Here is an 18030-nt window from a genome sequence, read left to right on the forward strand (position 1 = left end):
AAAGAGCAACAGGGAGAACTGTTCTCTCCACCACAAGTAGGCTCTGGCTGGCACCCACATGTCACGACAGTTCTTCAGCAGGAGTAACTTCGATAGAAGTAGGAGGGCAGTAAATGCAGTCAGTCACAAGAAAGAGATCTACGGCTGAAATAAAAAGATTAATGGCCTTGGGCGATAAAATGGTTTGGGTTCTAGTTTCTGCTATTCTGCCAACAGCCACATAACCCCAAAAAAAGACTCGTTTAAACCCCTGACCTTCAGGATAAAATGGAAAAGGGGAGCACGTAAAGGAGATTCCTGAATGGTTCTAAGAACTCATGCATGCTCCAAAAACTAACTAAACCTCTTTATTATCAACACCTGGTAACTGTTTCATAACTTTGTAACAAGGAGGTGTCATACTTAGTGACCTCTCACTGTACAAGATTAATTTAGATATCAAGTTCCTCCCAAAACTTATGAAAAAATCAGAAAATGATCATTCTTGTAGCTTTCATTCTTCTTTTCCTACCCACTTCTTTTCCAGTCAGAATCTTCCCAAAATTCTTTGTAGACTCATGTCCCTAACAACAATCAATTTTGCCTTACTTCTCTATTCACACCTTTTGGGGCTAAACTTTATTAGTGAAACAAGAAAATTTTGAAAGCTTTAACAGGCTATAAAAGAATAGCCTACACTTTAAGTGAGCTTGTATCAACTTTACCCGAGAAGAGCTACAGTATGGGGATTATTTTTTTGTGATTATTATTTTGGAGTTTTTATTGATGGTGATAAGTGGCAGTCTATAGTTTGCTTTTTGTGTATAATACTATCAAATTTTGATATCAACAGTATACTTGCTTCATAGAAAAATTTTCTAAACAGCTTAAGAATTAATTCACATGTCACAAAATCCACTCTTTTAAAAAATACAATTCGGTGGCTTTCAGTATATTTAGAGCTATGCTACCATTGTTACTATGTAATTCTAGAACATTTTCATCAACAATATTGAGATTTTTAACTTCAAATGACGTCTGAAGCACTGCCTGAAGCCTCTTTCAATATCACTAAAATGACTTACATAAATTTAATAGTTATCAAAAAAACAATTTGAGGAAAAAACTATAATGTGTTATAAATTGTGACAAAAACAATTACTTGGAGTTGAGTAACACATTTCACTTGGGTGAAATCTAATATTCTCCCTTTAAATTATTTTTGTGCATTTTTCCATAAATGTATCAAATAGTGATATCTATACTTAACAATATCTTAATTACTCAGACTACCACAGCAGAAAGTAACATATGAAAACATATATGGTTTACATATAAACTACACGCATAGTTTACATAAACATAAATATAGTTTGCATAAATACATGTAGTTTATTATGATGCAATTCTACTAAATAAAATTTGAAACACCAAATCATTTATGTGAAATAAATAACCCAAACTGACTACAACTAAATAAAGCCACACTGGGATGGGGGTGGCAGGTGGGTAGGACAGGGAAGCCACTGAATGTATTTATCCTAAATAGATGCAATCATGATGTTTAAATCCTCTGGAAAACTCAGTAGTCTAGATAAATCTCTGGGTCCTTTATCCTTGTGTAACCGAAATTAAATCACCAATAATGCAAAGAAACATTTTCTTATCCACTCAAAATTAATATAATTAGTATATTTACGTTCTATAAACAGAAGTAGTTTCACTATACAACAAAACAAAGAAATGGGTAGTCTTTATTCGCTTGTTTTCTTGACATATGGTTGCCAAAACTAACAGCAAGCAAACAAGGCATCCCATGGGTTAGAACACTGATCAACAGCAGCTGCTTAATTTAACCAAACACAGCAGACCAGATTTTCCCATTCCTCCTGCCAGGATCCTTATGATCCATCAAACACCCATCAGTGTAGTAATGACACTGATGATAGAACCTTACCTAGTCAGTCCATTTACAATTATTAATATAAAGGAACATCTGAATTCTGAGATTACCTTTACAGAACAAAGTATCAAATAAACAATCAAAACATTTATTCATTTGGTTTGCAGAATAGCAAAATGGGATTTTATAAGTAAAATAATAAAAATAATTTCAAATACCCTCTAAGATCTTTGAAAAAAATGATAGTGGCCATTAGAAACTAATAATTCTGGAAAATTTCAAGACAGAGAATTGAATTTAAAGTCATTCAAATACAATACTGACTATCTCAACAATACACTTTTGCTTTCCTCATTAAAACTTTGGTGGCAAGAATAAAACTGCCAGACATCAAATATCAAGGTTCTGAGAAATCCCCCTAATTGAGGTTTGTGAAAGCTTAACTTAATTTTAAAATGTAACCAAAACAATTATCTGAAAACAAAACAGAGGAAACATTATTTCAAAAACTGTTCACAATCTTACCTCCCGCACTTTGGAATGCACTGGAGACCTCCTCGGAAGGTGTATCCCATGGAACATGAAGTCCTGGATGCAATCATTTTCAATCGTCTGAAATAACAAACGCAATGCAAAGCACCTGGTGTGTGTGTGTCCTACTGACGACCTGACACGCAGTGCAGCATTCGAGTACAAAAAAAGTCTAATCTGTCCATCTTACATTTCATGAGAAAAAAACCTGGATCATTTTGTCCAAGCTTTCTTATTTTAAGGCTGTGCTTCTTAGAATTCCGTTGGTTTTCATATATTAAGGAGAACGCTTCACTTCTCTTTTATTTGATGAAATATCAAATCTGTGCCAAATGGCAAGGTAAGCTTCCACCTACCACTCAAGGGTAGTTCAAATCAGACAAATTTCAGAGACCGAGTGCATGGTGAGTGTGGAGTCCCCTCTTCTGACTCATCACTGACCTGGACAACCTTCAGAAGACTGGATTTGTTCCAACAGCCTCCACAGAACAAAAACAGAACTACCTCTACGGTGGAAACTGTAAATAAGATTATTTCAGGGCCACTACTGAGAAGGGCTGAGCAAGGAAGGTGTGGGAAGCCCTTCATCAGCCCCATGCGCTCATGGTACTCAGAGTGCAGCAACTGGGGGAAAGCCTAGCCTCTCACAGCAGCAAAAAACCCCAGTGGACCCTATGGTCTGTACCTGTACTCTGTGCCCGCCCTCACACATGAGGCTTTGGGGAAGGACCTAAGGAAACGCTCCTAGGGTTAATATACAAACCAGGGTTTGTATTAGTATACAATACTTGAGCATCTGCAGACGCTCAAGTTCCTCTTCTCCATTATATTTGAAAATATTTCCTTCACCTGAAGTCACTTAGCATCACTTAATGTGGGACAACCACACATTGTCGGACTTCAATGAAAGATGAGATACACAGCACTACCTGGGAAGTTATCTGCGCCATAAAAGTTGAATCCAAATCTTTAGCGCTAACTACCAGAATGCTGACATTCTACAGGACAACTCGTTCAGTTTCCTCACATGCCAATGGCATAGATTTAGAAAAAAAGAAAGGAGGGAGGAAGGCTCTAGAATAAGCGATTTTAATGGTATAACAAGCAAATGCCATGTGGGCAACTTCTTGAGTTCTAATTCAAAAAAACTCTAAGGAGACATTTTGAGATCACTGGAAAAATTTCAGTGTGGCTTGATTATTTTTAAAAATACCAAGGATTTACTGTCACATTTTTAGGTCTTACAATGGCATTCCATAAGCACATTTTTGAGAGATGAATAAAGTAGTATGTAGAAATGAAATCTCATGTCTGGAATTTGCCTGAGAAACTTAAAGAGAGGGAGGGCAGAGAGGAAAGGAGTGAGACTGAGAAATACACATTGTTGGTACCAATTTTGTATACATCTAGTCAAATAGTTTTTATTTTGTTTATTTTTTTGTAGAGACAGGGTCTCGCCATGTTGGCCAGGCTGGTCTCAAACTCCTGACCTCAGGTGATCCACCCGCCTCAGCCTCCCAAAGTACTGGGATTACAGGCGTGAGCTAACGCACCCAGCCTACTTTTGGTTTTCTAGAAGTCAGTGATAAACCTTGGCAATACAAATCAAGTGTAAGTTATGCAGAGGAGCAGAGAGGCTGGAAGTCAACTCCAGACGTGGGGCAGCCTCTGTGCACCCTGCAGGTTTCTCCCTCTGCCCCTCAGTGCAGGGCCTGCTCTCCAAAGAGGAATGAAAAGTCAGGATAGAACACAGGGTTGTGAGAGGCTCCTTTCTGACCCAGAGTAAAAATTTTATTCTCAGAGAAAAACAAAATGATGGAGCACCTAGTATAAGAAAAATATAAATGAAAACAAAGACACTTTTTGTGTCTGGATGTTGAGTTGGGATTGTGGATTACATAGCCCTATCTTCATAACATAAATACTATGTATTCACCAGAGTTACCCATAATCAAAGAAAGTATCTTCAAATTCTCAAAAATAATGTAACTAAAAGATGTGACTTGAAGTTCCTGAATGGCACTATCCAACAGAAATTGAATGCAAGCCACGGATGCAATTTTAAATTTTCTAGTGGCTGCATTAAAAACAGACAAAAGAAACAGGTAAAATTACTTTACTATTACACAGGCATCCCTTGGTATCCATGGGGGATTGGTTCTAGGACCTTATTACACAGGCATCCCTTGGTATCCATGGGGGATTGGCTCTAGGACCTTCCTCAGATGCCAGAGTCTGCGGATGCTCAAACTCCTCATATAAAGTGGAGTAGTATCTGCATATAACCTACACACCCTGCACCCTTTAAATCATCTCCAGATTACTTACAATACTTAACACAATGTCCATGTCATATAAATAGTTGTGACACTGTATGTTTAGGGACGGATGACAAGAAAGAAAAAGTCTGCACATGTTAAGTACAGATGCATTTTTTTCCCAAATATTTTTGATCCTTGGTTGACTGAATCCCTGGATGTGAAACCCACAAAGAGCCAACTACCACATTTAGCCTAATACATCCAAACCACTATCATTTCAACATTCACTCAACATTTTTAAAAAGTACTGAAATATTTTATATTCTCCTTTTTCCATATGAAGTCTTTAAAATCTGGTATGTTTCTTACACTTACAACACATCTCGATTCAGACTGGCCACATTCCAAATGCCCAGTGAGCACATGTGGCTGGAAAGATCAGGGTCAGAGTTCCCTCCCAGCTGAAAGAGCACAGTCCTACCTCCCACAAACCACACATCTTAGCAAGTGACTGGATTGCCCATCAAACAAATTTTCATTATTTGGCTTTATTTTGACAGAGTGCATAAACATGGATCTTAAATAACCCTTCTTTGACTACTTATTTAGTAACTAAAATATAATAAAAATAAGTGTTAACATTTAAAAAAATGAAAATACCTCCAGTATTTTCCCTGAAGCCTTTTTCCAAGCTCTGAAATAAATTTCTGCAATGTATACCATCAAAGACCTATATAAAAAGATCAAAATAGTTTTAATGCAAATTTAAATTATACTTTCAACATGTATCATTTCAGTTACTCTCCAACCATAGTGAAGAAGAAACTCAGTTTAAATGAGTGCTTTGCAAATTATCTATAGAAATAGGTTATCTACCTGTAGCAAAAAGTAGAAAATAGAGAAGGTTTTGGGAAAGGAAACTCAAATGACAAACTATTTCCTCCTCCTCAGTCAAGGCTTACCCAAAACTTTACTATTTTCTGTGAAACTATGAGTGCATAAGCCCAGAACAAAATTCTAAAGTCAAAAATATTTAAATATAAATAAATTGTCAACTTGGAGTCATGTTGGACTTTCCATGCTACCAATAACAAGCAAATGCCATGTGGGCAACTTCTTGAGTCCTAATTCAAAAAAACTCTAAGGAGACATTTTGAGATCACTGGAAAAATTTCAGTGTGGCTTGATTATTTTTAAAAATACCAAGGAATTACTGTCACATTTTTAGGTCTCAGGTACAAGAAGCCCTAAAATACCAGTATCAACTTAAGAATCATAAGCTTAGAAATCTATTAGTTCACCAGACGCAGTGGCTCATGCCTGTAATCCCAGCACTTTGGGAGGCTGAGGTGGGCGGATCACGAGGTCAGGAGATCAAGACCATCTTGGCTAACATGGTGAAACCCCGTCTCTACTAAAAATACAAAAAATTAGCCAGGTGCAGTGGCAGGCACCTGTAGTCCCAGCTACTCAAGAGGCTGAGGCAGGAGAATGGCATGAACTCAGGAGGCGGAGCTTGCAGTGAGCTGAGATCGGGCCACTGCATTTCAGCCTGGGTGACAGAGCGAGACTCCGCCTCAAAAAAAAAAAAAAAAAAACTATTAGTTCAACTCAGATATTCTGAAGATGAGGAAATATGAAAAAGCAATCTAGTATACAATAGGAGCTTTGCAATCAGAGATCCAGAATCAGATCCCAACTTGGTACTTACACAGTTGCCTGACACTGGGAAATTTAGAAACCAAAGCCTACCTCAAAAAAGAGTTGTGAGGATTAAATTTTAAAATGAAGACTAAGTACTCAGCACTGGAGCAAATGAAGTACTCTGCCTTGTGCCTGGCAAACAAGCATACACTTGACATCTCCATCATGTAGGGAGTGGCAGAGCATGACTGCAACATTCCCTGCTGCTCCTGCAGATTCCACAGGCTCTTCCGAGAAGCCACACCGGCCAGGCCACGTTCAACCAAAAAGCACACACTGTGTTCAAAGTACCATGGACATGGCTTTATTATGAGCAAGACTAAGGTTCAACTGGAAACTATTTTAACTATCTAAAGAATGACCACAAATTAAAACCTCAATGTCAGTGGTTCATACTGGAAAAGAATGATTTCCTATAAAAGGAAAAAGCTACCCAATGATACAATGGTACATAATAAATAACATATTTCTAAAGCTTCTAATCCATTACTATAATTTTAAGATGTCAGACCAGGGCCGGGCACGGTGGCTCAAGCCTGTAATCCCAGCACTTTGGGAGGCCGAGACGGGCGGATCACGAGGTCAGGAGATCGAGACCATCCTGGCTAACACCGTGAAACCCTGTCTCTACTAAAAAAAAGAAGTCAGACCAAATGGAATCTTTCAAAGCCAGATTAAGCAGCACGAAATCTTAAGTACTTTTAACACTTACTTTTGTAATCCCTGTAATTGGTTTTTAATGGTCCCATGGATCATTCTGATAAAGTTTATATTCCAGTTGAAGAGAGAACTAAGAAATCTTCTTCCCTATAAATAAAAAAAAAGGATATAATGTTTAAATTGCAACCAAATAAAAAGTTCCAAATAACAAACAATTCATTGAACGTCTAGTAAGCTAAACATTGCTATTGCTAAAAAGGAGGCACGTGTAATTATAACTAAGAGCACACGCAGGAGTTGAGCTGTCTGCGGGACCTGCACAGCCAGGAGCCACACAAGCCTCCTTCCCCGGGGCGAGCAGCCACTACACTGAGCGCCTCTGTCCTCAAGGACCACAGGTGCAGAGATGGAGACCACAGACAGTAACCATGGGTGCATAAACATCTCATTCTGGCTGTGTCATGGATGGTTACATAGTCTCAAATGAAAGAAAGCTTTAAGTCTAGCATAGGTGGGTGGGAATGGAATGGAATAACCCAGTTCATTTCACCTTCTCATTTGTAAATGAGAAAACTGAGGACTCATATAGTTAAAAGGTTAAGTGTCTGTCAAGTTAGAATTTCCAAATACACAGTTTTCAAGTCATAAATACATCATGTGATGATATTTTGTATGTATGCTACTAGATTATATACCCGAACCTAAAATGAATACAATATGTATACTCAATAGAGTGCACAAAATACGTCTATCAAGAATTCTCTCAGTGAATACCACCTTTATCTCTTATCAGCACACCACTGCACAGAACTGGAATCCTACAGAAATGCAATACATTTAGATTCAAATGCAGGGTAACTATGCTCACAACGGGCAAGTTAAAAAAAAAAAAAGAAAAAACAGCAATATTCACTAGAAGTAATCTGCCAGTACAGTACAAGATGTTTACGGTTTACCCAGAATGACTGGAAACTGACCTGACCGAATTAATGATTGATTAGGAAACTACGTGTAGATATCTTAAATTCAAAGGAGACATCAATTTTTTAAAAAGGGTAGGGGTTGTAACACATACATACATTTATGCCTGTTATATATCTGCACACATATATAAGTTAACAAGAACGATTCATCAACTCCTTATGTATAAGTCAACATAAAAGTTTATTGTTTGAATCCATCATTCATTTCTTCACTCTCCCCACATTTCGGGACAATCCTGGAGACGGGTATGGGGCACAGGCTGTGTCCAACATCTCTGTGGTAATGACGGTGCTGACACAGCAAGGACGGCACAGGGCAGCCCTCCCCAAGGGTTCCTACCCTCCCCAAGGGTTCCTACCCACCGGAGTCTGGGCTGCGGTTTGATACATATCACCTCATCTGTTCCTCACAACAATCCTGTGAAAGAGTAACTGTTGCTCCTATTTTACACAAGAAAACACTGAGGCTGAAAGGCCTGACCAAGGTCACCACCTATACGGTGAACAAGGATCCTGGGAGCTGAAGGTCTCAGTCCTAATCACACGGCCCTTTGTCCAGCAGACCGCAGATGGCTCGCCAGGGTCCAGTTCTGTCTCTTCAGCTAAGCAGCTGCGAGACCTGGAGGAAACTTATTCTGTACCTCAGAGCTGGTCCTCCTCCTCCTCTGAAGCCCTTCTCCATCACCTTCAGGGAGAAGGAATGACTTCCTCCTTCCGCCTCAGAGATGTGCCTGCTGTGCCATGAGCATCCAAAAGCAAAGGCTTGTTCTAGTCTCCACTGACCCCACCTGAGCATGTAGTCGACGCTCAGTAAACAAATGCAGAAGACCCCTAACACAGAAGAACTATGCGAGCCTCTCTGTAATTCTTAATTCACCAGTAGCCATATTAACAAAAGAAGATTAATAATATATTTTATGTAAAGCAATATATCTAAACTATTGTCTATTATATTAAGTATATAACAAAAGTTATTAATGAGCTATTTTATATTCATTTCTTTCACACTAAATCTTCAAATTCATGTGTATTTTATACTTATGGCCAATCTCAGTTCAGATGGGTCCCGTTTCAGGTGCTCAGTAGCCTCGTTTGGGAGTTGACCCCAGGACGGGCAGTGCAGCAACAGGCCAGAAGCCTCTCTGGATTTACAGGATGGGTAGAAAAAAGAAATGGAGGATATTATGGGATGATAGTTTTGAGTACATGGCAATGAAAATGGAATTAGGGCAGAAGGCCAGATCTCAATCATAGAGAAGTGCTTTCTCAACCTTATTTTTAAACACTCTTAATTTAAAATGCAAGTATGGCTCCCCTAGGATTCACACAGCCACCTGTTACCATCCAATTTAATGATGAAATAAGCAAGGACTTGTAAAATGTTTTCTCTAGTACTGCCATGCAGTAAAAATGATGTGCAGTAAAAAGCTCCTGGTAGCTAAGCTGACCTTCATGGCAACACCGCACATGGTGCAGACAGGAACCATGTGAACACAGGAGAAACATCTATGAAGAAGCAGCTCACAAACAGATCAAAAAACAAATGCCTATTTACCTCTTCTTTCTTGATATAATTTATATTTATGAAGCACTCAAGTAACATATCTTTAATTTCTCCACTTTCCTCCAAATCATAATCAAAGCAATATAAGGCTTGATGGATACGCCAAAGCCGACATATGTCTGCACCCTGTGAATGACACAAAAAATGTTATACTTTTTTTAATGAACAGTAAAGTCATATTTCAAATCAAGTATATTTTATATCAGAAATAATGGTAATTCTAGTTGATTCACGAAAGATTAAAAAATAATGACAAATAAAAACAGATTTTAAAATTTGTAAATGCCACCTGTAGCTCTACAGAACATGTTTTTAAACACAGGGAAAATAATAAAAAATCTAGCAAGTTCAAGAACTTCCTCAATGATGAAGATTAAACTGTCCAGTGCAGGAGACATTAGCCACATTTCACCGCAGAGCTACTAAAATGTGACTAATGTAACTGAGGAACTGAATTTTTCATTATTTTTAACTTTAAATTTAAATAGCTTTCTGTGGCAAGTGGCTACTACATTGACTAGCACAGGTTTAGAATGTTAGGAAGACATTTAAAAATAAAGTCTTAGCTAGGTGGTGCACTCCTGCAGTCCCAGCTACTCAAGAAGCTGAGGCAGGAGGACTGCTCGAGCCCAGGAGTTTGAGGCTGCAGTGAGCTATGATCATGCCACTGCACTCCAGCCTGAGCAACAGAGAGAGACCCAGTCTTTAAAAAATAAAAAGTGAACACACTGTCTTAGTCTCCAGACTCCTCCTAAGCAACATGACAAAGGCTGTCTTTCCTGTGTCTTCCTTGGCAGGCAGGCCTTTCTCCCACCAGGTAACACACAAATCCTGAATAGAACTCTGTAGTTTTCGTTCAGACTCAGGTAATGCATATAAAATACCTAAAATACAGCACAGAAATTTTCCAATTAGTAAGGCAAATTCTTATTACTTCAGATTCAACAGTTTAGAGTATTACGACTTTATATATCATTTAAAGCTTTGCTAAGCAAATAATATTAGTTTATGTTTAAAACTTGTCAAAGATTTATATACATTAATTATAAAATGCAAATAATGTCAATTAAAAAACTGTTTGACAATTGTTATCAAAAGACCCTCAACAGACATAATAGAAAAGAGATTTTTGGAACTGGAAGTCTCAGAGAAATCATATCACCAATTTTAGAAACGCAGGTGCTGAGGCTAACCAAACCTCAGTGTAACAAGAACAATGGTATCTCTGTTAACACCAGAGCCAAGACAGGTCTACTGACCAATCAATAATCCACTACTATCCCTCAATGTGCCAGCCTCAAATTTTGGCTCAGAGGTGAAAAATAGTCAAAGCAATTACCATAATGAATACAAAAACTGCAGTGCTTTTATTAACAGAAAAGCTCAATAATTAAATTAATAATACTAATGCTCATAATTATAATCTGTAGGTATCTGAATGTCATTACACTAATATAACATTCCTGAATTAACTGGGAAGTTGATAGCAACTACAGTGTTAGCACTAATCATTTTACTAGTTATTTGCAGACCATACAAATAAACTGATAGTAAAATTCACAAAGCATTTGGGAGCTATTTTCATTATGATTAGGGGTGACTTTTTAATAAGACACTGTATTTCAACTCAAGAATTCAGAATAAAACAATGTACTATAAAACAGATACATAAATCCAAGTGATGCTAAGAATAAGAAGCTTGATGAGACACGTTATCACATGAAACTACACTTGCACAGTGAGGGATAAGGGTATGTGAAAAGTTTTCTTAAATATCATTCAGATATTTTTACATCTTTTGTAACTAGAATTTTATATATTTCATAATCAAATATTTTCATTAACTTAGACTACTATACCTCCTAAATTAATAACCAGTTTTACAGTTTTGTTAAAACTTGAAAAGTACCATCATTCACATTTCAATACAGTAAAACTCCCCTAGGAGTCAACAATGAGTCCTCAGCTCATGCTCACAACATACTTAAAGAAAAAATTCCATGTCACAAATTCTTAGTTAAGTTGACACGATCTAGCAGTGGTAATCACATAATCAGGTGTTTTCCTAGAAAGAAGTTCTTGACCACTGGTCCAGTAAGTCAGACTTCCCTGAAAAACCTGTACACAGTAGCAGTTAGTTGCTGAGTACTGCCCATCTCACCACCTGTAACATCTGAATGCAGCTTAAATTAAACTACTTAGGCCAGATGCAATGGCTAATGCCTGTGATCCCAGCACTTTGCCAGGGCAAGGTGGGAGGATCACTTGAGCCCAGGAGTTTGAGACCAGCCTGGGCAATACAGTTAGCTCTTGTCTCTACCAAAAAACAAAACAAAACAAAAAGCACGGGCTTGTGGTACCACCTACTAAGGAGGCTGAGGTGAGAGGACAGCTACAGCCCAGGAGATCAAGGCTACAGTGAGCTGGGATCATGTCACTGCATTCCAGCATAGGCAACAGAGACAGATTCTGTCTTTAAAAAAAAAAAATGATAAATATAAAATAAATAAACTAAGTATTCAAGACAGCCCTTAGGTAAGTATGCTCCTATTCTAACTGAAGAGAAAGAACTGGACTGCAAAGCTATACCTTTATACCACTTCTGCTACTGAATTCAACAATGCTCAAGAAAACAACTAGCTTCCTTTTCCAAAGTATCATTTCAGGCCAGTCGCAGTGGCTCACGCCTGTAATCCCAGCACTTTGGGAGGCCCAGGCGGGCAGATCACCTGAGGTCGGGAGTTCGAGACTAGCCTGACCAACATGGAGAAATCCGGTCTCTACTAAAAATACGAAATTAGTCAGGCGTGGTGGCGCATGCCTGTAATCCCAGCTACTACAGAGGCTGAGGCAGGAGAATTACTTGAACCCCGGGGGGCGGAGGTTGTGGTGAGCTGAGATCGCGCCATTGCACTCCTGCCTAGACAACAAGAGTGAAACTCCATCTCAAAAATAAAAATAAAAATAAAAACAGAAACAAAAACAAGTATTTCAATGTCCACTTCTAAATATGCCATTTATAACAAAATCAACTCACCATTTAATATAATAACACATTCCAGTAGGGCTTCGTAGTTCTCACTTTCATTTATTACAGATACAGAAGCAAGAATCACAGATGTAATTGCATAAATTATTTCTATGCTTTTTCTCTATAAATGAAAAATCAAAGCATGAGTAAATTAAAATCATCAACTTAAAATCAGTTTTTAGCAGAAATTTCAGTTACAAATTTTCTAAAACTCAAGCCACAATTCTAGCTTACTCTAAAAAGAATTAAAGTTGAATAAAAGTTAATCATCCTGAAAGGACAGCAATATCTAGTATTAGATTAATAACAGTAGGGTTGAAAAGTGAATAAAACTACAACAGACTAAACTTCTAAAATTCTTGACTTCTAACTTCAAAAATTGTCTTAAAGTAAAATTTAATGATACACAATGAACAGTTATTTTTTAACAAAAAAAAGAGAAAAATGTTTCTTATTTTTGAAAAACAAATACTACCATTTTTGAGCCATGTTCTGTTTCCATATTATCTTCACCCTGGGCTTCCACTACCTGCCACCCATCCACCGGGCTTTCTAACAACACATCTGTCAATAAATTCTTCAGCCTTTGCCATAATTCTTCTTTCTGCTTCCTTGATAATTCATCTAGTAATTCATTTAGGCTGAAAGGATCAGAGGCCTCTTTCTGTAACATAAATAGCAAGTGTCACATTTCAAATACAAAAAAATTAACCATATCCTTTTCATAATGTCATCAGAAGAAAAGTTTAAATGTTAACTTCATTACAAGTTCAAGAATTTGGTTGCAGTATCCAAACTCCATTCCTAAAAGGGAAGAAGCAGGGGGATTCTCCACCTATTCTTTCCTAGTATCCTAATCTTCAGAGTTTTTAAAATTTCACCAACTTAGCAAAACCCTCCCTAAAAGGCACCCAAATGTCCACCATCTCCATACCTGAATTAGGTTACAAAAGTAGGCTAAAGTTCAACAACAATAGTGATAATACTGGGGCCACAGACTCCAGCCCCCCATGGGCCCTCACCACCACCTTCTACTCATCCCTCAATATCATTCTCTCCCACCAGCCAATGAGATTTCAGATCTCCCCCAACAACCCTCTAAACCCATTTCCTCTTATCTGAGATGACCTCACCTACTCTTTGATGGGGCAAATAGAGGCCCTCATCAAAAGGGCATAGAATCCAGTTAAAGGGACTCCCTCTAGCCAAATTTGGGACAAGGTGAGCACCAAAACAGTGACAGTGATTAATTATAACCAACTGAATAAAATAAGCATCGAGGCCGAGCCAGCCACTCTGGGAGAGCGGGCTGCGGTGAGCTGTGATTGTACCATTTCACTACAGCCTGGGCAACACAGCAAGAGCCTGCCTCTAAAAAGAAAAAATCAATGACAGCATACTGATAATAAATATCAAATCATTAATTAATAGCACCTGCATGCTCTAGAATGTCAGTGAGTAAATACAGATGCAATACAGGGTTAGAAAATCACTATTTTATAGCCATCACAGTAATGACGGACTCTGGCAGGAATTATCAGAAGATGCTAAACAAGTGGGTGGAAGCCTGGTGAGCAGCAGGACATTACAGTGTCACCGCTTTTCCACAGAGGCAGGCTCCCGGAAGAGACCTGGAGGACACCCCCCCACAGAGGGACGGAAAGACCATGCCATGCACTTCCTGTCTTGACAGCACCGAGGACCTAACACTGCTAAGCACTTCCTGCCAAAGCGCACACTAAAATTGAATCAGATCCTCAACAGATGCGAATTGAAGGCTATGCCACAAAAAAGCCACTTGCACTCTTCGAAACTGTCGGGGTCATAAAACACAGTAAGATGGAGAGTAAAGATACCTCATAAGCCCTCCATCCCTCCCTCTCCTCTCTTCCTGCTCTCCCAGCTCCTCTCCTGCCCTGGCGTTTGTTTTCTCCTCTTCTTAGCGCTCCTCCATTTTCCATCGAGCTTTTTCCACCTCTGCTTGTTCACTTTTATCTCCTCTCTTTCCTCATTTCCTTGACCCTCCTCCCCTTCATTTCTGCTCTCCATTTTCCTTAGGCCTTTGCCTGTCAATCACGTACACAGACCAGCTCTCCAATTTCTGACCTCAGACAGCATCATGATCTGCCTATAGACAAGACGTTCAATCGTGAACAGCTGAGTAATTCTTTATACCTCAATTATGCAGAAAAAATAAGTTAATGGCCCATTTAAGTCCATTAATGGTAATTTTCCAGTACACTAACGGACAGTTTTGGTGCTGGGGTCCCTAGTCTGGGTAATGGACCACAGCTACTGTGTTCAAAGATTAAGATGTTCTATGCAGGGCAAACTCTGGTGACTGAAGGTGACCAGAGAAATGACTGGGCTGATTCATGATGCTTACATCAGGAAATATTAGTTGACTGATGGTTAGGGCACAGAGATTAATCAGGTCCCATCGTGTCCTGAGTTAAGTTCACAGTCTAGGGGCAAGAATAACACCCTACAGATCATTAAAATCTATTAGAGGTGTATGCTGAAGGATATAGCCTGAAGGAAAAGAAACAGCTGCCCATCCACCTATGTGACAAACTAGGATGGGCTGTTAACTCCTTCCTGAAAAATTAACCCTGAAGAAATGAGTGAGACAGGTTCCAGTAACAAACTACAGCACCAAAATGAGACACACACCCAGCTTCACTGAGGGCTGCTTGGAGCTGGGGATGTGAGAAATGAGTGCCTGTTGCCTAGGGCAGAGGAGAGCTGACTGGAAGGGCAAGGAAAGGATGAGGGACAAAAACTGTTCAAATATCAAAATGTTCTGCCTCTCCCCAGCATGGCCTTGGGGTGGTCATTGCCTGGCATTGCCACAACATTAGCAGTGACAGCCCAGGCCCCTAGGGCCATAAGACACTGGGCAAAGGCAGGGCAACACAAAAGCCCAGCAGTTAGGAAGAACATGTGCAGACTGGCGAGCTGCCTGTGGGCATCCCTCCACAACCTCCTCCAGCCCCGGGATACAGAAGCTGTGCAGCCCTGTGCTGTAGAGAGCGTGCCAGGCTGAGGGGCCTGCGGGGTGGACACCCTGCAGGGCCTCTCCTCCCTGTGTGAGTGCCCTGGCCACCTGTGCCCCAGCAAGGGTGCCTTTTTGTAGTCTATATGCCCAGCGGGAGGTATTCTCTTGTGACTGGCACCATGTGTATGAAGCAGGGGAAGTCTTGTTGCGTAACAAAAAACTTGGTAGCATAAAGCAACAATTTTACTGTATCTCATGAATCAGATGCTCACTCTTGGGGTCGCATGCCTGTACTTAAGGTGGCGGCTGGGGGTTGGATGTCTGGCACTTTGGTGCCCACTAATGAGGTCTCCCTCTGCAGTCTCATCCTCCAGCCTTTGTGTGTGGTCTCTCTCTCCAGCAGAGGGTGATCCTGCACTTCTTACATGACAGCCAGGGGCTCCGAGAGGAAGTAGAAGCTGCCAAACTTTCTGAAGGCCACTTCCTCAATATTCCGTCCATCAAAGCAGGCACAAGTCCAATCCAGATTCAAGAGGAGAGGACATAGGCTGCAGAGGGTTATTTAACAGGATTATCCACAATGTTAAATTTCCTGATTTTGAGAATTTTAATGCGGTTATATAACAGAATATCTTTATTTTAGAAAAATACGAACTGAAATGTTTAGAGATAAAGAGGCACAATGCCTACAACTGACTCAAGTGATTCAGAAAAAATGTAAATACAAAGAATGAAAAGAAAATGTGGCAAGTGGTAACAACTGGTAAATCTGCATGTAGGGTATTCAGGATTCCTTTGAATTCCTCTTGCAACTTTTCTTTTAACTTAGCAATTATTCCAACAGGAAAGAAATTACTTCTCCACCCTAACCCTGCCACCCTCCTCCTCCTCAGTAAGTCCACACCCTTACCTTCCCAAATGTGCCCTGCCTCAGGGTCTCGGGCTTTTCCATTCCTTTTGTCTAGAATCTTCTTTTCCCAAATCTCTACATGGCCCATTTGGATCTCTGATCAAATACAGTCATGCAATGCATAGTAATAGTTCAGTCAATGACAAACCACATATATGAGAGTGGTCCCATAAGATTATAATGGAGCTGAAAAATTCCTATCACCTAGTGATGTCATGGCTGTCAAAACATCACAGCATAACAGATTAATCACATTTGTGGTAATGTTGGTGTAAACAAACTTACTTTTTATCATTGTTTTAGAGTATATTCCTTCTACATTTTTGTTTAAGTTAATTGTAAACTAGCCTTAGGCAGGTGCATCAAGAGAAATTCCAGGAGAAGGCAATGTTATCATAGGAGATGAGATGACAGCTGCATGTTTGTTATTGCCCCTGAAGACCTTCCACTGGGACAAGATGTTAAGGTGGAAGACAGTGATACTGATGATCCTGACTTGGTATAGGCCCAGGCTAACATGTGTATTTGTGTCTTAGTTTTTAACAAAAAAGTTTAAAAAGTAAAAATAGATGGCTGGGCGCAGTGGCTCACAACTTAATCCCAGCTCTTTCGGAGGCCAAGGCCAGTGGATCACCTGAGGTCAGGAGTTCAAGACCAGTCTGACCAACATGGAGAAACCCTGTCTCTACTAAAAGTACAAAAATTAGCTGGTGTGGTGGCATGTGCCTGTAATTCCAGCTACTCAGGAGTCTGAGGTAGGAGAATCACTTGAACCCAGGAGGCAGAGGTTGCAGTGAGCCGAGATGGCACCACTGCACTCCAGCCTGGGCAACAGAGCAAGACTCCAACTCAATAAAATAAAAAAAGAAAGTAAAAATAGAGAAAAGTTTATCAAATAGGGGTATAAAGAAAGTATTTTTAGCAAAGACATAGAATAAACCTAAATGCCCATCAATGATAGACTGGATAAAGAAAATGTGGCACATATACACCATGGAATACTATGCAGTCATAAAAAAAGAATGAGATCAAGTCCTTTGCAGGGACATGGATGGAGCTAGAGGCCATTATCCATAGCAAACTAACACAGGAACAGAAAACCAAATACAGCATGTTCTCACTCATAAGTAGGAGCTAAATGATGAGAACACATGGACACGGGGAACAACACTCACCTATTGGAGGGTGGAGGGTGGGAGGAGGGAGAGGATCAGGAAAAACAACTAATATAACTAAATAACTAAAAATAACTAATAACTAGGCTTAATACCTCAGTGATGAAATAATTTGTACAATAAACCCCCGTGACACAAGTTGACCTATGTAACAAACCTGCACATGTATCCCTGAATATAAAAGTTAAAATAAAATAAAATGAAGAGAGTTTTTTTTTTTTTTTTGAGGCGGAGTCTCGCTCAGGCCCGGGCTGGAGTGCAGTGGCCGGATCTCAGCTCACTGCAAGCTCCGCCTCCCGGGTCCACGCCATTCTCCTGCCTCAGCCTCCGG

General features: G+C 39.5%; 1 protein-coding gene across 4 annotated transcripts in view; it reads right to left on the reverse strand.

The window, feature by feature from the left end:
- Positions 1 to 18030, reverse strand: part of NCAPG2 (non-SMC condensin II complex subunit G2) — a 63219-nt gene that overhangs the window by 37934 nt on the left and 7255 nt on the right. For 3 of the 4 annotated variants that reach the window (XM_026451507.1, XM_026451508.1, XM_026451509.1), the window contains 7 exons: positions 13092 to 13280; positions 12623 to 12737; positions 10315 to 10469; positions 9577 to 9711; positions 7091 to 7185; positions 5335 to 5404; positions 2408 to 2494 (listed from right to left, as the gene is read on the reverse strand). In XM_026451507.1, coding sequence (XP_026307292.1) covers positions 2408 to 2494; positions 5335 to 5404; positions 7091 to 7185; positions 9577 to 9711; positions 10315 to 10469; positions 12623 to 12737; positions 13092 to 13280 — 846 coding nt within the window. Of the gene's footprint in view, positions 1 to 2407; positions 2495 to 5334; positions 5405 to 7090; positions 7186 to 9576; positions 9712 to 10314; positions 10470 to 12622; positions 12738 to 13091; positions 13281 to 15886; positions 16248 to 18030 lie in introns of those variants that run through there. The other variant, XM_026451510.1, reaches the window with a different exon arrangement.

The sequence above is a fragment of the Piliocolobus tephrosceles genome, chromosome 8 (assembly GCF_002776525.5).
Source record: "Piliocolobus tephrosceles isolate RC106 chromosome 8, ASM277652v3, whole genome shotgun sequence".
In the NCBI taxonomy this organism is placed as follows: domain Eukaryota; kingdom Metazoa; phylum Chordata; class Mammalia; order Primates; family Cercopithecidae; genus Piliocolobus; species Piliocolobus tephrosceles.